This window comes from Colias croceus, chromosome 7 (genome assembly GCF_905220415.1).
Source record: "Colias croceus chromosome 7, ilColCroc2.1".
Classification (NCBI taxonomy): domain Eukaryota; kingdom Metazoa; phylum Arthropoda; class Insecta; order Lepidoptera; family Pieridae; genus Colias; species Colias croceus.
This window is the reverse complement of record NC_059543.1, coordinates 7708870-7727596: the sequence shown is the minus strand read 5'-3', so window position 1 is coordinate 7727596 and position 18727 is coordinate 7708870. Positions and strand designations below refer to the sequence as shown.

Sequence of the window (18727 nt, the reverse complement as noted above, 5' to 3'; positions counted from 1 at the left end):
ACCTTTGTGAGTTTGTCAGCTTGTGGTAAGTGTTTGGTATTATTTCAAAGATACATCTTTACCGGATAACATTTTTAAACAAACTTTTTTTCCCGAGCGAAACCGGGCTAAGCCGAGGCATACGGCTAATTTTATACAGCAAAGATTACTATGCACTTGCTTCTCATGAAATATTTTGACGATTTAAAAGCGCTTCAAGAAGAAGTGAAATATAATAAATTAAGTTTGAATAAACCATAAAATATAATATACTTACTTATACTACGAATAACATATAACGTTTTTTTGTATATCTAAATACGTGCAAACAAACAAAACATTTACATTAGATAACTTCTAGTAATTGCTGCATTCCAAAATAAAATACAACATTCGTGACGTCGTAAAACTACCTATTCCGTTTATTCGAAGCGCAATTATGATGATATCAATAACTACAAAAGTAGACGATTATTGAAAGGGACAATGGCGATATGAACACTATTGTTTCTGGGTTGCGATTTGAGCTGTGTGTGCTTGCGTCTTTGTCTTAGAAACGCGATTCCTTTGTCCAGCGGAATATTGCTGCCTCAATTGCTTTTCGTACAAACCTCCTACACACGACTATGCTATACTTTAATGTATGGGTAGCGCTTTGTTCTCAATGATTGTCTTTAGAAACGGTAACAGCGAAGGCGATGTGAATGGATGCTTGTAGAATTGTTTCTTTCATTCCTTTTGCTAATGCCCTGTTATTGAGTAGAATCAAAATTATCTAATTTAGGTTTAGTTTAGAATAATTTATCGAACTTCAAAGCCAGTATGTTCATATTTCACAACACGAGTAAAGCGGGAAGTGCGATGCTATCAAAAGGGCCGGCGGCATTATGCCCGTTGTTTCGCAACATGCGGTTACGCGCTCATTTCTTTGAAACATCGTAAAAGAACGATCATTCTTTTTACGCCATTGTTAATCACTTCCTTGTTTTAAATTGTATTTATTTTTGAGTTTTTATTGCAACGTAAATCGTAACTCTTCAGCTCGTATAACAGTCAGAATTTAATCTCTATAATTAAGTATTTTAATATCGGAATTAATTAACTTAAACCGTTGCGAAATTCAGTATTTAATAAATGGTAATATGAAACGACGAAACAAACTATATCCCATCGAATTAAAAAAAATGAATACCTATCGACTCTACAAACGTATTCTTGTTAATTTCAACAAAATTGTTGTACAACTTTTATTTAGGACTAGCTTCCGCCCGCGACTCCGTCCGCGCGGATGTCGGTCTTCGCGTGGATGGTTTATTTCTCCATTTTGAGTAGGTACCTCTGACAATAAAATCTTATAAATATCTATTGGACCCAATTCCCAAATACGGCTAGGCCTATAATAATACGCAACGTGTGTTCGCGGTTCTACGGAACAACGTCTATGGATAAAACTGAAAAATTAAGATTAATTTTTTTCTACGTATTTTTCCAGGATAAAAAGTATCCTATTTTACGCCCAGGATAATAAGGTATAATTATACCAAGTTTCATCGAAATCGAACCGCTAGTTTTCACGTGATGCCTTCACATACAGACAGACAGACAGACAGACAGACAAAAATTTTTTTAATCACATATTTGGGTTTGGTATCGATCCAGTAACACCCCCTGCTATTTATTTTTTAAATATTTTCAATGTACAGAATTGACCCTTCTACAGATTTATTATATGTATAGATATAGATTTACTTTATACGACTCATTAATATTTAATTAAACTCTTTGTTAAATATGAAGAGTGAAGACCCTTTTGATGTGAAATTTATTTGTTCTAGCAATGTTTTATTTATAACTGAGCGCTTAAATCGGTAACGTCGCAAATGTGTTTCTATTTTGGAACAGAGATATCCTCATTTCTCCATAGTAAGACGAGAAAAACGATAGAATTTTGATTATAGTTGAAAGGAAATTCAAACATTACAAAGATATTAACTGAAGATATGCCAACTGAGATAAATAATAACTTTGTAAACATTTAAGTGCTAAATTCGGTAAGTGAAAATGAAACATGAAAGCGTCAACTAAATATTCTCCTTTAATATTTGTATCAGATTTTGACATAGCGCCTGAAGCGGTATCGTGCGAAACAAAAGCATGTATAATTGTATATATCATGTTATTTATATCAAATGACTGAATCTGTGGACTGAATCAATCTTTTGTATACATATTTGAAGTTTTATATAAGTATTATTATCACAATATACAGATACATACGTAGTACATATCTGTCAACTGTGTTATTATCAACACTTCAATGTCAATAATAAGTGGCCAGCAACTTTACACAATATGTTCTCTCTCTCATCTTCTTTGCGCCGAAGATTGTTATCTATAATATAACAATTATAAACTATAAAAATAATATTGTATGAATGCAAATTTAGTCTAGAATCTATAAATCTAGATAGCGTAACCACCTACTGCGCCAAAGTCACATTTAAAATTAGGATTAGGCATCAATTTCAATTGGTAATGAAATCTATTCAGCTCCGTAGCGAGAAATCAATGTATTGACTTAAAATTTTATTTGACTTCTTGCTTTATCGAGATCGCAATCGATGGCGAGCTCGGAAATCGGTCTAAATGAATGGATTCTCTTGAGAATCAATGAATCGTGACACTTGATGATGAATAATTCATTTAATCAATTTAATACGAACAACGTACTTGTAATCTTCTGTATTCGAAATACGTGTCCCTGTGGAAATAAAATCATTGTTCTGAAACGTGTGTCATATTTCTTGCCATTTTTGTATCGCGTGTTTGCATTGAATAGATTCTCAGTTTTGTGTGATTCTAGTTGGAGTTAGTTTAACATTGCTGTCTTTTAAACTAGTTACCTACCACCTACATATGCAGTACAATATGCAATATAATACTTTTCATCTACTAAAGTAATGTCAATACCGATATTTTTGTTAGAATAATGTTAACCTAAGCTAGAAAAAGAAAGTAATTTCATTTTAAAACTTTTATTATTAACGCTACAATTTACAGTCTAAATTTAAACAAATTTTTATTTAAATACAGTTAAAAGTTTTTGGTACATTTCGGTAATACTAAATTAAGTCTGATATTTTTTTATTAATTACCTTTATTTTCTTGTCATAATATATATATCACTTAAGTAGTTGTCGTAGTTAAGTCAATTTATATTTACTTTATACTTAGACGCTAAAGATAAATTATTTTCCTATTTTATAATTTTTACAATTGCAAATATGTTTTACATTTTCTTCAATAAAATATATACAAAGATTAACTTAAATCATCACGTTTTATAAAATTAAGTTTTAAAATCACAATCATATTAAACACTAGACGAAACGTTATACGTTTGGAAGATAATAATTAAAGATATATTTTCAGTTATAGTACACTAATTAGCATAAAAAGATTATTTTGAGTATCTTATGATACAAGACGTATCCTATTGCATGATTATACTTACATAAAAAACAACAGTTTCAAAATGTTGCATGAATTTATGCCACCTCGTAGGGATTTCTAAGAAATTTACAATTATGGTTTTATATCTGCTATCGTATTTATATCCATATCTGTTGTTTGAGCTTCAATATTAGGAACGGGGAAATTATCATAAGAAATATACTGTGGCGCTTGCTGTATCTCAGTTTTTGTAGCAACGGGTCGCTTTTTGGTCTTCATATAGCCTAAAGCTGACACTAAAACAATGAACACAATAAAACCTATACAGCAACCTACGACAAGGCTGAGACGCCTCGTTAATATGTCAGCAATTCCCATGTATGTGTTAGAAAAGGGGCTATCTAACGACGTTCCGAAGATTTCTATTGTGTTCACGCTCGTACATTTGCTAGTCTGAGAGTCATTCATGTAGCCTCGCAAGTGATTAAAGAGGTGTTCGTCGCCGTACAATTGAGCACTGTTATTTTCTGATGACGTAGCGATTCGTGCGTCGGGCAAGGAGGATCCGGCTGACGCGCCGAAGTTACCCGTAGCTATGACGCAAATTGTATACCTAGCCCCTGGAGTTAAATGATTCAGTCTTGTCATTCTCGCGGTTGTGTTCAATATTTTACCTCGTATCTGAAAAATAATACAGAGTTAAAACAAAAAATGTAGCCGCTATTTGTACGGCGTTAAAAATCGCGTGTCGTATGAACAATTGTTAAAAGGAAGATTTAAACGAATTCACTGTACAACCAAAATATCCACGGTCGAGGAACATAAATATTTTTTATGGTCCATTGAAGTGATGCACAGCCTTTGTATTCAAATGTTTGTTGTAATGGTTGCTCTACTCTTTTCATGTAACACGTTTCAGTCATTACATTTCATTATTAATTGTAATTTGTTTTCAGGTGAATATGAATACAAGGATAATAATTGGTATGCGGGATTCATAAAGCGTTTTGTCAAAAACAAATCGTGCTCAATACTTACTACTCCTGGCATCTGTTCCTTGTAGTAAGCTACTTGGTATCCACTTAAGCCGCTCTGATTGCGGCTCTGCCAAGACACTATTACGGAATAGGTTTGTATGTCTTGTATTGCGATACGAATTACGACCGGCACGTCGCATAGCTTTTGCGATGTCAGCTCCATAAAACTGTAGCCATGTAGTTCTTCGGGGTGCTCACATCGTAAGTTGCTACTTCCTTTTAGCACAATTTTGTAATGATTTTGCATCCATCTCCATAACTCTTGAGATTCACAATTACACGTTAATGGGTTTTCTGCAAGATAAAGTGCATGTGTATAATTTGCCATAATAAGTAATAAATTAAAATGAAAGAAGACTATAAAACTAAAATTTACAAATTTTAAGACCATTTTATTGCATAAAAAAAATATTTTTGTATTTTATAACTTACCATCATATGCAATTGATTTAACTTGTGCTTCAATTGATATTAACAATTTAGTATTAATGACTTCGAAGTAGTTCTTGCTCAAGTCTATGTGCACAATTTTGTGAAGCATCCTGAAAGTGTCCGTTGCTATAAATGAAAGCCAATTTCCACTCAAGTTTAACTCTGCGAGGCTGTACAGGTATCGGAATATACTCTTGCTTATTCTTGTTATGTGATTGAAAGATAGATCCAGTTTTTGCAAGCTTTGTAGGTCACCAGTAAATTCTTCAAGCTCTCGTATAATGTTTTGTGATATATTCAATACTCTTGTAGAATAAAGGCCTTGCAGTCTTTCTCTAGGAACATTTTCTAGTTTATTTTCGCTCATATCTAACATCTCCAAGTTATGAAGTTTTGAAAATGCACCCGGCGATAATCGAATCAGACAATTGCTTTTCAATATTAACTTTTTTAATGACGGAAAATTTTCAAAATCTTTACTCGTTATTATCGTAAGATTAGTTTTCGTGATAATAAGTTCTTCTAACAATGGAAACTGTTTGACCGGATGTGAAAGCATTAACTGTTCTAGAGAGTTGAAAGACATATTAAGCGTTGTTAAAGCTGGCAAGACTGTTTCAGAAAGACCATTACTTGGTACATGTTTGAAAAAATTATGTGACAAGTCTATTTCCTTTAAGCCCAATGAATGCTGAAAAAAATTCGGTGGAAGAACTGTAAGCAAGTTATTACTCAAATTCAAAGTTACTAAATTTTTTAAGGATGGAGAATTAAATCCGTTGAGAACGGAAATACGGTTGTTGCAAAGATTTAGTGTTCGTAAGTTTTGTAATCCAGTGAATCTAAAAAAATCTATTCCATGTAATTGATTGTCACACAGGTTTAAATTTTCCAATGAAGTTACATTGAATAATGCAACATGTGGGAAATCAGAAAAGGAATTTCCCTTTAAATTAAGTTCTTGTAATATGGTGGTGTATGCAAACACATCTTTATGAAGATCTCTCAAATTATTATACGCTAAATTGATTCTGATAAGATTTTGGTTCTTCGTAAAAATCGTCGGAGATAGTTGAGATATATTTGACATTTCCAGTGATAAGGATTGCAAAGATGGTAAGTGGGAAAAAGTTTTATTTTCGAGAAATGTAAAATTATTATATGACAAAACAAGTGATTTCAGTCCATGTATTTGAATGTGTGTGATATCTTCCCAGGTAAGAAAGTTGTTGTTCATCTGCAGATCATTTAAATTCGGTAGAGATTTTATTGAATTTGATTCAATAATCGATATTGAATTAAGGTTCAAGCGAAGTTGCTTCACGGGCAACGTTGACATATCGAAATCTAAAATTATAATTTCATTTTCTGACAGATCCAATATCTTCAATTTTATTAAATGTTTAAAAGTGTCCTTTTCAATATGACTTATATGATTTTTATGCAAATACAATTCTTCCAACGTTACAACCTTATAAAAAGTCTCATTACTTAAATTTGTAAGCTTATTACTACTTAAATCTAAATATTTTATTTTTTGCAGATTCATAAAGGCCCTATTTTCTATATGTACAATAGTATTATTCTTTATATACAACCTTCGAATATTAAATAATTCGTTAAATAGATTATAAGTAAGTATTTTTAAGTTGTTCTGTGTCAGCCACATTATTTGTACATTGACTTGACCCCGAAGTGAACTGTTTTTTAAAAGTGAAAGATGATTAGAACTGAGTTGTATTGAAACTAACGAGGAATTCCTATTTGGAAATACATCGCCTATCGTAGTTAAGTAGTTATCTTGAAGGTTTATATGTTGGAGTTTCCTTAAAGTGATAAATGCATGTGAATCTATGCTTTGAATAGCGTTATTCTGTAAGTGTAATTCTAAGAGCCCAGGTAAGGGGCTGAATACGTTTCTTTTTATGTGATTTATTCTGTTATGTTGAAGCCTTATTTCTTTTAATTCTTCTAATTTATCAAATATCGAATCACTTATTTCATTAATTTGATTATTATCAAGACTTAATGTAACTAACTTGGAATTTGATTGAAAAATTTTATTAGGAAGTTTCTTTAAAAAATTTGTTCCCATATGTAGTTGGGTTAAATTGTATAAATAACTAAAACAATTTGGTTCTAAACTTTGTATTGCATTATGTTCTAAGTTTAAAACCGCTAACGATGAAGCATTGTAAAATACATCGTTAGAAATTTCTAGAATATTATTTTCTGAAAGAAAAATTTCTGTGAGTTGAGACAAATTAGAAAAAACTCCAGTAATATAATGTAGATGGTTGTGGCTTAAATCTATTGTACGAAGATTTACATTTTTTTGAAAAATATTTTTCGAAATACTTACTAATTTATTTCGACTTAAATCTATTACTTCTAGGTTATTAAGAGAGAAGAATGCTTCCTCGTCTATGTGTTCGATTTGATTACTAAAAATGGTTAATGTTTTCACATGCGGCATGCAACTAAGCCAATTCCTCTCAATTCTTGTAAATTCATTGAAACTAAGATCGACCGATAATAATTCCTGAATTGCAATATTTGAACTATCCGGAATCGATTGAATTTTATTCCACGCTAGTCGTAAACTGTTAAGTTTGGTCAGGTTCGCCAAAGACTTCAGAGGAAAAACGTTAAGAAAATTTTCCGTAATATCCAACTCCGTTAAAGTTTCTTCCAGATAATGAAATGCATTTTCTGAAATATTTTCAATTTTGTTGCCTTTCAAATTGATTTTACTCAACCTAAGGCCTTGGAAAGTGTTTGTATCTATTTCTTTGATGTCGTTGAGTTGTAAATCGAGTATTTCAATATTTTGCAGTTGAGAAAAAGAGTCCTGTGGAATTCGTTGTAATTTACTGGAAAGTATACTCAAAGACTTCAAAGAGTCACGGATGGATGTAAAAGCATTAGGATTTATTTCATTGATCTTTGATTGGGAAATTTGCAAATTAATTATCTTCACGTGTGGTGGTAGAAAATCTGGTCTTAAATCAGTGATTGAGCTATCGAGATCATAGATGGACAGCGACTGGATCGTTCCTTTTATTTTAGTTAATACATTTTTGACAACATTCGGAGTTGCGCTGGGACATTCAAGAAATAATCCTGAAACAAAATGTTTATTAGAATCAGTTCTATAAGCTAACTTAGTAGTATTGAATTATGTAATCTCATACCTTCTTTAAAATTGTAACATGGACATATAGGATTTTCTGTGAGGCTCGGGCACTGCGGTTGTTCTTCTCCTTGCAGTATCGGGATATTTGTGATGATAAAGAATGCGTACAATCCACAATTTACAATGGATATGAGAGTAAACATGCCCATATTGACTTGACATCATTTCATGACATGTTGCGTTCGCAGAAACAATAATTATTTTACATGCTTGTATATCTGCAACAATAACAGTTTGCTTATTGGCGAATTTGGTGAACATAAATATTACCTTAAAACGCAAATGCCTTCCTTGTGATTATAAAAAAAGGAAATATAGTTAAAGTTTAATTCGTGAAATAAAGGTGTAATCCTCAAGAAACTCCACTTAATTCCTTTATATTGCTGTAGTTAAATAAAATAAGAAAATTAACCGAATAATAATACCTAATTGAAGCAAATTTGAAATATGAGTAAATCAGTTTTCAAATTGTATAGACTTTGTTTGTTCCTTAATAAACAAAAGGCGCTACTGTAAAACCACTATAATTACACAAATAGAAATGGTTGCTTTCTAATTTAAGTAAACCGCCAGGAAGGGGTTTAATTTATCGTTCCGGGTAAATGCACGGTCTCTCTTTGTAGGTGTATTTAGTACGGTAGCTTTTATCCTTAAGTTTTTGACAACATGAACTCTAGGAAACTACGTGTAATCAATGGAGTATGACTTCAAAAATCCACAGATTTTAATTTAATGTCATGAAATGAAAACCTACCTTAATGTATTCTTTATATTTTTTTTAATGTTGGATTCATTGTGTATCTGAGTCAGCTGATAAAATTTTTTACTACAAGATCAAGAGACATAATATAAGTACATTGGTCATGTTAAATAATTGCAAGATTGTAACGTTGAAAATAAACATTGACATTCATTAAAATAATTAAGACAAACGTATGTATTGTTTATTTAAACTCTGTTTAGAAAAGGTAATGTTGACTTAAGGACCCGTGAATCCACGAAAGGCCTATGTTTTGACAGGATAAAAGGAAGTCAAGTCACCATTAAAAGCGAGAAAAGAGATAAATTAAAAATCGATTTACTCTCAAAACGTTTATTCTAGGCGAAGTACCCTTGAGGCCACTGAAATATAATAAAGTACAAAATTACCTTTCAAGCGTAACTTTACTAAGTGAGGGGCCATCGCGGCTAGTCAACGAAGCCACGAAAAACATCTTATTCACGATGCTAATGTGTGTAACGCGGGGATGAGGTTAGGTTCTTTACAAGGTAATAATCGATTTTTAATGACGTCTCACACGAAAAGAAGTAAATGAATATAAATAGAGTATTAGGGCAAATGAATCTTATATATTTGGTACGTAACTGCTTTTTGTATCTTCAAACGTTGACATTGTTAGTTAATATCACGAATAGGATACGATTCTAAGAATTTCTATTATTTACATAGCTAACTATAATATGATCGTATTTCATAATTGGTTAATTGTAATGTAGTTCACACAAAAACCGCTGTTTGCTTAGAAACTATATGGAATTCTGTGAATTTATATTACATTTATTTAAATTATGTATTATGTTCTCGTAATTATTTAATATAAAAAATCTCAACAGATGATCTTGTTCTAATGAGGAGCTTACAATATACAGGATTCATATTTACGCAATAGCAATGCCATTAAAGTCGTTAATTATAATAGAACACAGAGTGTCAAAAACAAAGGACAATGTAAAATTGAGTGAAAAAGTATTTTGTTATCACTACATAGTATATAAAACAAAGTCGCTTTCTCTTTCCCTATGTCCCTTTGTATGCTTAAATCTTTAAAACTACGCAACTGATTTTGATGCGGTTTTTTTAATAGATGGAGTGATTCAAGAGGAAGGTATATAATTTATTAGGTTTTAGACAAAGCGGGCGAAGCCGCGGGCGGTGAGCTAGTATTTCAATAAACTGCATATCGTTACTTATTGCAAATCTTTGAAGAGGTCTATATCCAGCAGTGTATGTTCCAAGGCTGAAACTTCAACGAAACTGCGTAAGCCTTCTAATTACTGATATTAAAATTCTAATAAAATCACGGCCTTTGTTGGAATCCGTTATTAATTTAATAGACCAATACTTAATCCTACTCGTCGTAAATTAAAAAAAGAATTCGTGAACTTCCATGAAAATAAGATTAATTAAAATGTTATTAAGTTTCTCCGTAACTGTTAGAACATGCAATAAATGAATATTACAGCGATTCAAGAGAAATGTTAGGAGCTATACGCCCATTCATCATACGATTATTCCGAAATCACAATATAATTACGCTAATGCCTTGAGCAGAGCGCGATTCATCACTGTTAATGTCGTCCAATTAAATTTCGGGCCCTTAAAATAATTTTCAATTATTTTACACTCTTACTGAATTTTGCTTGAAAAGTAATTAGGCAAAGGAACTCTTACATTACATATTTTTAACGGTAATTCTTAAATAAAATGGAGGTACCTATCTTAGTCTTAATATATTTAGTATTTTGATAGAAAACGTATTTTGATATAAAATAGAAAAAAAATATATAACTCAATGGGAAAATCAATTTTCCTCTAAATTACGTTGTATAGACATACCATACTATGGAATAAGCACTCGCCGCTCCCTAAACTATTATAAATTGCATGTATATCGTAAGATTGTTTTGTGTTTTGTGTTTATAAAAATTGTTTTGCAAAACATTCAGAGCCCATTTATTACTATTACCAATACTTCCTAATAAAATATTCCTTGTTCTATCTCCATAACCATGGCCGTACGTAGGTAATTCCAAATCCTGATATAAAAAGGTGATTCCCATATAGTTTTACCACATGTTTTTATTTGGTAGTTAAACCTCTTTATCATAACTAGAATGATTTTTAGGGTCTGATATTTAAATGTGAAATTTATATATAATGTTAAGAGAATAAACGATCGTAACATTAAAAAGCTTTCTATAAATTATGATTACTTTGCAAGCCGTTATTAACAAATGTATTTTTCTTGTAACTTTACCAGCTATTTTATTTATTGTCTGAAACAACTCAGGATTGTGATGAAAAAATGGTAATTTCCATCTAATACTAGGTTTATTATGTACAACACCAAAACATAACGAATAATTAATAAGATCTCAATCGAATTTAATTTGATTCCACTTTTCTTAACTTTATTTGAATAAACGTTCGATTCTTTCAATTTTCCTCTAAATAGGTATTTTTATGTTATCATTCTGGCAAATTGAGTGTAATTTGTGAAACATTTTGCTGAAATACATTATCTAAATATAATTATGTATCAATCATAATTTTAATATGTTAAAATACTTTTCGATTAGTTTATTCCTTTTAAAAATGATAACTGGACATGAAAATTTATAAATTATATTTTATTTGAACAAAAATACACACAATTTAAATCAAAAAGTAATAAAAACATTGAGAGTTCGATACGGATGTGCGGTTGAAACGTGAAACCAGTATTGGAGAAACAAACGAAATAATGTACTGATACAAAGGTTTTTGTTTAAATTAAATATTGAATACATGGGTATATTTTGATCAAATATCAAGCGAATTTAATGATTTAAATACAGAGTTCATTGAACTTAATTTTATGCTTTGGTTTACCTAATTATATTATGTAATGTGGAATTTAATTGGTAGGCAAATAATTTTAAATGAAATATTTAGCGTCTGTAACATTGTTTAATAGTTGTGTTAAATATTTATGTTTATGTAAAATATGGTTTAATTTGTTTTTATGCCATCGAGTAGTAGATATTTAATAAAGATCAAGGAAAGAGAATTTCTTTAGTCCTTATCTACTGAGTTTTTAAGCGCTACATGATTCATGATGCAAAGCCGGGGTAAGGAAATGATATTATATTATTTATTATTTTAAGTGTGTTATATGACAAATACATATAATATTTTTAATGTTATATTCGTAATTTCAACTGAATAAAAAAAATATCTTATCCACTTCGATTTCGATATCCAGCTATTGTTTCCTAACTTTACCGATACAGAGCTTTTCAAGCAAATATTGATTTCATCAAAACGTAGTGAAACAATGTTGTATTATGGTCTACCTACTCGCTTTTCCAACATCGATTTATTTATATTTGTTTTATAAAATTTGGTGGTGAAGAGCATTTGTGGTAAAGTAGTTATAAAAATCACACTTCAATTAAAATGTACTTTATATCATTAAAGATTGATTCCATTGATCTGCAATTGTGTATTTTCTAGAAAAGCTTTCAGATTTCTTCAGATTTTAGTCTTCGTTTTAGTCAGTTTTTTCTTTGATAAGAGATCGAAGGAAAGAAACTCTATAAAACCAACATATTGTTTACATGCCTTGTACCTAATAGTTTGAAGACAAGACACTCTTGGTTGGTGCGGTGGATAATGGCTTTGATCTTGATAGGACAGTGTGTTTGAAGTATGAATAAAAACGATTGTGAAATTCATGATATTCCAAACCTGACCATTTGCTCATTCCTGACATACAACAATACTTTATGAAAAAAGTAATATTTGTAGTATCCAGTGTGTAAAACAAGTATTCAGAATTATTTTTTGTATTTTTATAGTGATGTAATCAGGCGGAATACGGGTCATTGTTGACCCGTGCAGTGCACAACTCGAAATTACTATAGTATTTTTTTTTTCTTTAATATCTGGCATTTTTTATGTTATTTCTAGGATAATATTTAACTTTTAATTTTATTTCATTATTTGTTATGGTCTCACGAAGTTAATTCATTGATTTGAAAGTTTTAGTTTAGTCACAAAATACGTCTTATTTTCTGTAACTGAGAATTATACCAACCAACTTTTAAAGGCCATTTAAAACGACTTTTAATTTAATACGAAATTATAGAAAAGCAAACAGCTGCCGAATTTTAAGCTTGTAAAGTTATATTAAAAATACAATAGACTATTTGAATAATATATTATGTATATTGTATACGTTTCAAGCATATCAACTCCATATATAAATGACACGTTTCGTACCAATTGTATTGAAAGAACGAAGAGCAGCTACATTTTAAGACCGTCTGAAATATTTGTTAGCAGTTAAAATTTATATGCACCTGCTGTTTCAAGGTTTTCCTTTCATACTTTTCGATCTAGCAACTAACTTTATTTTCCGAAAGTTTAATACAAATAATATAATATTTCTTGCTTTCAAGATTAATCAGCAGCAAACGAAAACTTTCAAGTTACAAAATGAAATATTAAAAAGCTTATTTTAGAATTTTCCGCGTTTTATTTATAAATCATGCTTGTTGTATTATGAAGGCTGGTTGCAGACTTGACCGACCATCAGTGCGTACGTCAGTCGCGCTTGTCATATGTATGGAAATGCATAAAACTGCGTATTAGTGTCATGTCATACAAATTGTTCATGCGTATCGTCAGGACCGACGCGGACGGTACGCACTGATGGTCGGTCAAGTTCTGCAACCAGCTGAAACGTTAGAAAGAAATATTGGGAAATTAGTTACGTCAAGAATCTGCCATGACAAGAAAAAAATATACATTAATATAATAAAGAGGATTTTGTTCTATACATTCAAAGCAATTTTCATAAATTTTCTTTTTTGATTAATTCTCCACCTAAGAGAAGCGTTGTCGTTTATATTTTAAGTATTTACCTGTAGTAATAACTGGTCATAATAATATATAAAAATACGAATGATATTGAAGTAATGTTTTTTTTTATTGTGTATAACATACCAAAAGTATAAAAACTATTAAATTTAATTCCCACAGGGATGTTATGTTAAATTTAATTAATTTAATTATTATTTAATGTTACATACATATAATTATACGTAACCTATTATTTTGTTTTCATAATGAGATAGTCATGTCAAAGTCGAATAAATTTTGGAGATAAAGAAAATAGTAACTGGTATAAAAATGGTCATATAAAATAGAAGGACTAGCTGATATCAGGCATTGTGTTAGCATGCGATATCGGCGACACGACTAAAAGAACACTAACAATGAATTGTGTAGTCTATGGATGTACAACGTATGATTTTTCTCGCTTCTTGTGTGATAGTACTTTTGTATAAAATCTTGATTATTTTATTAAAAAGAGTACTGGCTACGAACTTTCGCATCAACATTTAGTTGAATGTTCTACACAATTGAACGTACAGACTGGACTGATTAAGTTAACGTACTTCTTTTGAAAAACTTTCAAGGTTTTAATTAAAGTAACGTTTATTCTTTGCAAGGGTTTGAAACTTGAATTTGAGCAGAGTTCCATTAATCCATTGAATTAGTCTCGTGAGCATTACACAAAGTGATACTACCTTGTCACGTTATGTTTAATACGTGACTGGGGAAATTCCGAATATTTTCGGCGGCAATACCTTCATATTATCGTCGTGAAATAAAATGTGTAAATGTAGAATATATCAAGTATTAGACATCTTCAGATAATGTTATAATAGGTTCAATTATTTATCATCTTATTTTTCATGTTAGTGTCCTCCGAAACATCGATATTTTATAGGATCAAATTCCTGTGAAAAAATCTGGATTTTTTAATGTTTATTCATTATGATGAAATAAATTTAAACAAAACATTTATATACTATCTACTAATCTTAATTTAATATACAGGGTGTTCCACCGTTGGTACACAAAGCTCAAAGGTTTTGCACATGCTGAGTACCTAATACGTAAAAAATACTTATAAAATTCCAGACGCATTTTTTTCAAATAGATGAATTCTTAAAACTCTATGTGTGGTGTAAACAAGCAACCCGCCCTATTTTGCCACCCACACGTGAGATATCGTTTAAGATTATGTTTTCATAGACAAAATGCATATAGCGAAGCCGTCTGCGCGAAGTTAGAGAAGTAAACATGAATTTGGAGAAAAAAAAAGGATTTTTTAAACTTTATTTTGTTGTTTAACTATTTTTAACGTGATCAGTGTATGCAAAACTACTCCCCTTCGCGCTTAGTATACTAATAGTGGGACACCCTGTATAAACTGATCCCTAGAGTCGGCCTATAATGCTTTGAATATGAGGTAAACAATAAAAGAAGTTCACTTTTTTTAATTGTGACCGAGCTTCCTTTGTAAGTGTACATTTAACTTTTAATTAATTCAAAATAATTTATTTTGTTTTATTTGACGCTGCTGCATACATTAATTAGAATTAAAACAAGAATACTTCACCGACTCGTTATTATTATATGACTTAAATTCGAATTGTTCACTGCTCTTATTATGGAGGCTTTTTCTTGGTTTTTAATCATACCCTCAAAGTTGTATGCTTAGGGGAATACCTTTATATAGCTATTCAAAACGTGAGAGCGCTAGAATAATGGCATAAGAGAATTTACGGTCAAGTGCGTGTTAGACAACACGAAGAAATACTTTCTAGTACCGTATAAATCAAAATAGCATTTCACAATTCATATTATAATATAAGTTATAAAGGTCTGGGATGTATCATATGAATCGATAGACTGACGAACTGATGAACACAACGAACCAGACAATTTCATTTATTATGGCGGTTCGCATGTTTCATATAATAATATAACACATGATATAGATATTGGCATAGCAGTGACTTCACAACAAAGTCCCAAAACCTATTTGCGCGTGATATCTAAACTGCTCCACCACGATAGTACTCCAACCCATGAAAAGATGATTACATTGACAAATGGCCCGTCCCTTGAGCCTTCCAGTCGGTAATCTACTAGCGAATGTAGTCCAATTAATTCTCCGCGATATCTTTACTGAAATTATTTCTCTGACGCTCACATGCTCCAGAAAGAATTCGCTATATCTATTGTAATTAAGATCATATATCATACGTATTAATGTCTTGTTATGTTATCCCAGAGTGAGTTCATTGTTGGTTACGATATTCGAGTAAAAGGTCCGCTTTGTTCGGTCAACTGTGGGTTGCTTTGTAGATTCATCTGAACGTGATTAATATTGTTATAACATTATCTAGTTTATCAAACGCAAATCTGATTTAGCCACGATTACTTGATAAGTTTAGGCTAATGAAGGTTAATGTTAACTCAGTTGTTAACGTTTTGGATAAATAGGTTTTGATAATTTGTGTGTAGTTTGTTTATTTAATGCTTCACTGGTTTTATTAATTTCATAAATATAGGTTTATTCTAGTTCTTAAATTTTTTGGAATATAATATTATCAGTTTAAATTAAAAACTATCTTTTTAAGTTGACGTAGGTAAATACATAAGTTCTAAATTTACGAAAGTTAACATTTTATTTTATAAAGAAGCACATAATAAAAATGTGTTAATTCTTTCTTGGAATATGGCCTATATAAATATAAAAAACAATACATTTATTTGAGTTTTGTTTTACCATCAACAAATAGAAGACTAACTAAACAATGGTTAAAATAATACAACGATTGAATCACGTATGAGCGCTGTAAAGTCGTATAATATTTGAACATAAAAAATAATTACGGAAAAATTCTAATCAAACGGCTGCGTTAATTGAAAAAATGTAGTTTCATGTGGGCATCGCGTGCGGTTGCCAATTACAGATGTGATTGTAATCTCGGTAAGAACGGGGTCACAGAGCATCCGCAGATCCCGGCTAGACGCCAAACTATCATATCATGTTATGTTGTAATACCGCCGGTTCAAGCTTATTTGTACTGGACCGAAACTCTTATAGAATTGCATTTAATACACTCGCTATTTCCTCGTTCGGATCTCAAGTGTGCTATTACAGTAAATGAGAAAGTTATGAATAAACATGCCCGTAACTTTACGCGGAACTTTTGGAAAGTAAAGGAGATTATTGTACGCTGATTATGCTGATAGCTAGTTAAGGGTTGAGCTAAATTAGTTAAATATAAATCTAGATCCGGTACATTTTTTGAATAGTCAATAATACCTTAGGTACGTGACGTGACGTGACGTACGTAATTATATTATGTTTTTTCCTCAGCTCTATATTTTAATTAATACGTTATATACTTATTATTTATCTGTAGATGGCAAATAATAATCAGTCTTTTTAAGCCTGAGGCGGATCTCGAAAAGCTTTCTCGGTAATAATATAAGAGATTATAATATGAACGATCAGTATGTTTAAAATACTGAGAGTTATAATTCCATAGTAATTAATTAATTATTTTGTTGTTATATTTCTAATCTTTAAAAACATATAATTTATCCATTGTCACATGTGCACTATTAGACAAAAATTGCGATAAATGATATTAATTAGGTACTAATACTGTTTTGTTTTCATACATATGTACATTTCATACATATTGCATTTAACTATGTACTTGAGAAATAACCTCCAAAATACTTTTTCTTTATTTGTTTAAAAAGTTAGTGATAAATGTCTCGTTTTGTCTTGGTACTCGAAAGGCGCTTATCCTCTTGAGATAAACGCTCTCAGCAACATAGGATTTGTCGCTGCGAGATACCACACACACAATATATCTCTTAAGCCCATTGTTTTTATCCTCACGAAACAACAATAATTTTCGTGGACACGACTTTATGTTATTGTCTATTGACCTCAGTCGAAAGCAATTCGCTTAGTAAACAATACCTTATGGAATTACCAGCACGAATACGTTATATCGACAAGCCAATAAATATTATAGGGGATAAAATGAAACTACATATATTTATTAATGTGCGTCAACTCTACATAAAAAACAACGGAAAAATGAATTTAAAGTATTAAGTGCCGTAATAATAGCTCTCTGTGCTACATTACTGCAATGAATAGGCATTTGCATTTTAATTTGGCTGCTGTTATTGCCGGTTATACTGCGTTAATTGAGGGAGCTTGCTGAAAGTTTTTTATGTTCACTCCATAAATTTGTCACCTCAACATTAAAGCATTGTTCGTGGAGCTAGTAAACAACGTCGTTTAGTACAATACCTCCTCTTGGAAACGTTTAGTTCCGGGCAAATTTAAAACGAATATTAAACGGTTCATTTTTTGAACAACACTTACCACTCTTTATTTACGATTATAGTCAAAAATTTTCCGAAACTTTTAACACACTTCCTCGATATATTATGTTATTTCGAAAGCGTTTCAAATTTAGCGCGCGAACGATGACAACGACACGCTTCACGAGTTCACTCGGATATAGTTGGCGAAATATAGACAGGAGCGATCGGGAGCGACCGCTGTCTTCCCACTCCCGAAGTTCACTGGAACAGGGATCTCGACGGAGTCTGCGTAATAGGACGGCATCCCTACAGATTGGTGTATGGGAATAAACGATAATAAATTACGAACATCGTGCACGCGTGAGTCGAGCCCGTGTTCTTGATTAGTTTGAAGTCTCCGCTAATGTGTTAGACACTGACAAGGAAGACGAGACACGTGTGTTAAGACATCAACTTAAAAGTTTTGTTGAGGTAGTTTATGCCAATGAGGGTTTTAAACGTTGTTTTGAAAGTTAACCCGCATCGTACTTGAAGATTGCATGTTCCGTCTTACGGTTATCTTTCGTTCTTTGAAGTATTTATAGAATTTTAATTAAAGTTTATGTATATGAGTTTCGTTAAAACTAGGGCAAGGTAATCAACCTCGAA

The 18727-nt window shown here is 31.3% G+C and overlaps 1 protein-coding gene across 1 annotated transcript; it reads right to left on the bottom strand.

The window, feature by feature from the left end:
- Positions 1-2752: 2752 nt before the first annotated feature.
- On the bottom strand, positions 2753-18315 carry LOC123693384 (toll-like receptor 6). The gene is made up of 5 exons (XM_045638457.1): positions 18138-18315; positions 8096-8315; positions 4902-8024; positions 4471-4763; positions 2753-4113 (listed from the first exon to the last, which is right to left on the bottom strand). Exons 2-5 carry the CDS (start codon positions 8244-8246, stop codon positions 3565-3567), a joined length of 4116 nt encoding a protein of 1371 aa, XP_045494413.1. The 5' UTR covers positions 8247-8315; positions 18138-18315; the 3' UTR covers positions 2753-3564.
- Between the last annotated feature and the right edge of the window lie 412 nt (positions 18316-18727).

Bases quoted from the DNA above. Each gene is read 5' to 3' on its own strand.
- LOC123693384 (XM_045638457.1), bottom strand. From the start codon at position 8,246: ATGGGCATGTTTACTCTCATATCCATTGTAAATTGTGGATTGTACGCA. The intron at 4,764-4,901 runs GTAAGTTATAAA...TTTATCTTGCAG, and splicing joins TAAATCAATTGCATATGATG to AAAACCCATTAACGTGTAAT. The intron at 4,114-4,470 runs GTAAGTATTGAG...ATTATTTTTCAG, and splicing joins AGGAACAGATGCCAGGAGTA to ATACGAGGTAAAATATTGAA.